Source organism: Agelaius tricolor, unplaced genomic scaffold (assembly GCF_023055355.1).
Source record: "Agelaius tricolor isolate 1412-34295 unplaced genomic scaffold, bAgeTri1.0.p SCAF_9, whole genome shotgun sequence".
Lineage (NCBI taxonomy): Eukaryota > Metazoa > Chordata > Aves > Passeriformes > Icteridae > Agelaius > Agelaius tricolor.
Genome location: NW_027269269.1, coordinates 6,950,238 through 6,952,971, shown reverse-complemented (window position 1 = coordinate 6,952,971; position 2,734 = coordinate 6,950,238). Strand labels below are relative to the sequence as shown.

General features: G+C 47.7%; 1 protein-coding gene across 1 annotated transcript; it reads right to left on the bottom strand.

The window, feature by feature from the left end:
- Positions 1-629: 629 nt before the first annotated feature.
- Positions 630-2,373, bottom strand: LOC139593150 (vitelline membrane outer layer protein 1-like). The gene is given in 4 exon segments (XM_071433841.1): positions 630-819; positions 821-952; positions 1,649-1,746; positions 2,206-2,373. Coding segments are annotated over 4 exon segments (588 nt in total).
- Between the last annotated feature and the right edge of the window lie 361 nt (positions 2,374-2,734).

The following is a 2,734-nucleotide window of genomic DNA, read 5'->3' as shown; positions in this document are numbered from 1 at the left end:
TAGCAGCCAGGTGAGCCAGCAGAGCACACTGCAATGCAGCAGCTAGGGAGGCCTGGGGAGCTGCAACCCACCTGGGTGGTTCAGTGCCACACAGATGAATGCACAGTGCAAACACACTTTCTAGCCATGTTTTCTAAGGCAGGAGCTAACAGATTGCTTGCAAAAAACATGTACAAATCTTGAGGCAATTCAAGCTAGGAGTGGGAAATGACAGCAAACCTTTGATGCTTCTCATGAGCCCACCCAAACTTCTGTTTCACCCTGCTTGTCTCTTGTTACTCGTCTTGGCTTTGGTCAAGCTTCAAATGCACTCAAATACCCATTCTTCCCTGTTTGTCATACCGACAGATCAAGTATTACTGCAAATAAGGAAAAAATGGGCAGACCAAACCTCAAAGAAACTGGCCAGTCAGAAAAAAGAAAGTTGAGAAATCTGTCAGCTCTGAGCAGTTGCTAGAGATTGAGCATTTTCACAGCAACATACCAGCAGTACTTGATGCAAAGATTTGGCTATGCTAACTTAGCAGTAGCTGTAAAAGACATCATCACCTAAGGCGTTGGCCAGAATAACAAGATGCAAGCAGTCAAAACATCATGGGCACACCCCAGGATAAAGCTAGAGCAAAGCCTTACTGATACTTCACTTGCTGTGGGATATGGGATATGGAGCAAGTGCTCATTTTCAGCAGAAGAACTTCATTGAGTGCTGTGTCATCCTGAAGTCCCTGTGGGGGCTCTACCTTGGTCTGGAGACCACATATCTTAAAGCTGTTGGTCCACGGGCCAAAGCTGCCCCACGAGAGTCCATCACCAACCAGCTTCGTCTGAGCATCTGAACTGGATGTTATTGGCTGCTGTGTCATCACCTGCTCTTTGGGACTTCTCTGTTCTCAGTGAAAAGGAGATCAGGTAGCCTCCAGAGCAAACTTGGAAGCTGGTCCAGGAACCCCACCTGACAAAAAGCAAATGGAAAAATGTCTGGGTTCTGTGAGCTGCTGGGAAATGCTCCTTCTGCTTGTCATGCTGCTCAGAAGCTTAACACTTCTCTGACATAGCATCCTGCTGCAGTCTGGGGCCCTTTACTTTCTCCTTTTGTTTTCCTTGCCTTCCAAAGATGTACTTTTCTCTTCATTGATATCTCATAAGAAAAACATCGGGAAACCTGAGATATTTATGGTTCTGGTGGAAACTCTGAGGGCAGCCTGAGCATAGGTTTTATGATATATCCCTGACATGTGTGACAGGTACACAGCAGGCAGCTGGGACAGCAGCCAGAGGTGCAGCACTGTTCCCTGCAGCATGGCCAGGGCTTGGACCTGGCAGTTTCTAAATGCATGGTTAGAAACCCTTCCAAAGAAAGACTCTGACCCTGGGACCAAACTTCAGGTGTTTACAGTGCTCTGCAGGAAATCCAAGGGCAAACAAAAAGTAGTAAAGTTAAGTTACTTTAACTTAAGTTAAAGTTATTAAACCCTTTTTAATAACCCCCAAAATTAATGAAAAACAACCCCTAACCACTTGTTTTAATTCACTACACTACAGCACTATGAATACAGCAAGTCAGAGAGAAGAGACCCCTGCAAATGGTCACAGCCATGGGTGTTTTGTGGGCTGGTACATGACAAACAGGAGAGAAAGTGTCACTTACTCCCCCACCAAGGACTCAATGGTTATTGAGTCATCCTGGCAATGCAGGCATATGCCATTCAGAGCTGTGTCATCACTTCCAAACTGGTCAGGCTCCACCTGCAATGGAAGTCACACAGGGACAGAGGTAAAGGCAAGGGGAAAAGGACCCAGGAAAAGTCCTTTACATGCCTGTCCTAAACAGTCCCACCTCCTTTCTGTATTGGGAAAGAGGAAATGCCTTGGGAAGCACATTGGAAAAGACAGCTGTCACTGGGAAACCACCTAACCCGTGTAACATGTTCTTTGTGTTTTCTAACTATATCTGACCCAACAGGTAAGGCAGAGTCTCAGGAGAGACACTGGTGGTGGATGCCTCTCTCCCAGAATCCAGATTTTCTCACCCACATGACTTCTCCCAGCAACATCAGCCACATGCAGACTTTTCTGGTGTAGCTACAGTGGTAACATTTGCCAGAAGGCTCATAGCTTTATGTACAGAGTATCATACTCAAGAAGATGAAAAATCTGCAGAAGATCCTTAGAGACAGGGACGGTGGGGAATGGAGAGACTTTTACCTTCAGTGCAAATCCATTGGCATAGCCATGGTGGCAGAACTGCCGGCTGCCCCACTTGCCCCAGTGGCCTCCGTTGGGCACAGAGAGGACAGAGGTGTAACCACGCACCCCTGTGCCTGGGGGGCACAGGAGGAGCAGGATGAGGGTGGCTGGCATGAGGAACTTCATTTCATGCTCTGCTTCTGCTGAAGGAGAGCTGGTGTATGGACTGCGGAATTTATACCCTCCCAAGGCTGCTTGCCTTTCCCTAGCAGTCCATTGACAAACACCACTGGAACAATAGTTTCCACCCAGGCAGTGGCACAGCACTTGCTGACCTGCTCACAGTGCCCATGAGGAGATCCTCTGGGAGTTCAGTAGCTGACATGCAGCAGATCCTGTGGCCATAGGTGTATCCACCACCGCTGAAGGGCTATGGGAACACCTGTGTGCTCCCTACTGTAGAAGCTTAATCTTGATTTCTTCTTCTGGCTACGCAGATATTTGGCCATGGGAATGTTTGTCTTCTGAGAGTAACTGCCATAACCAT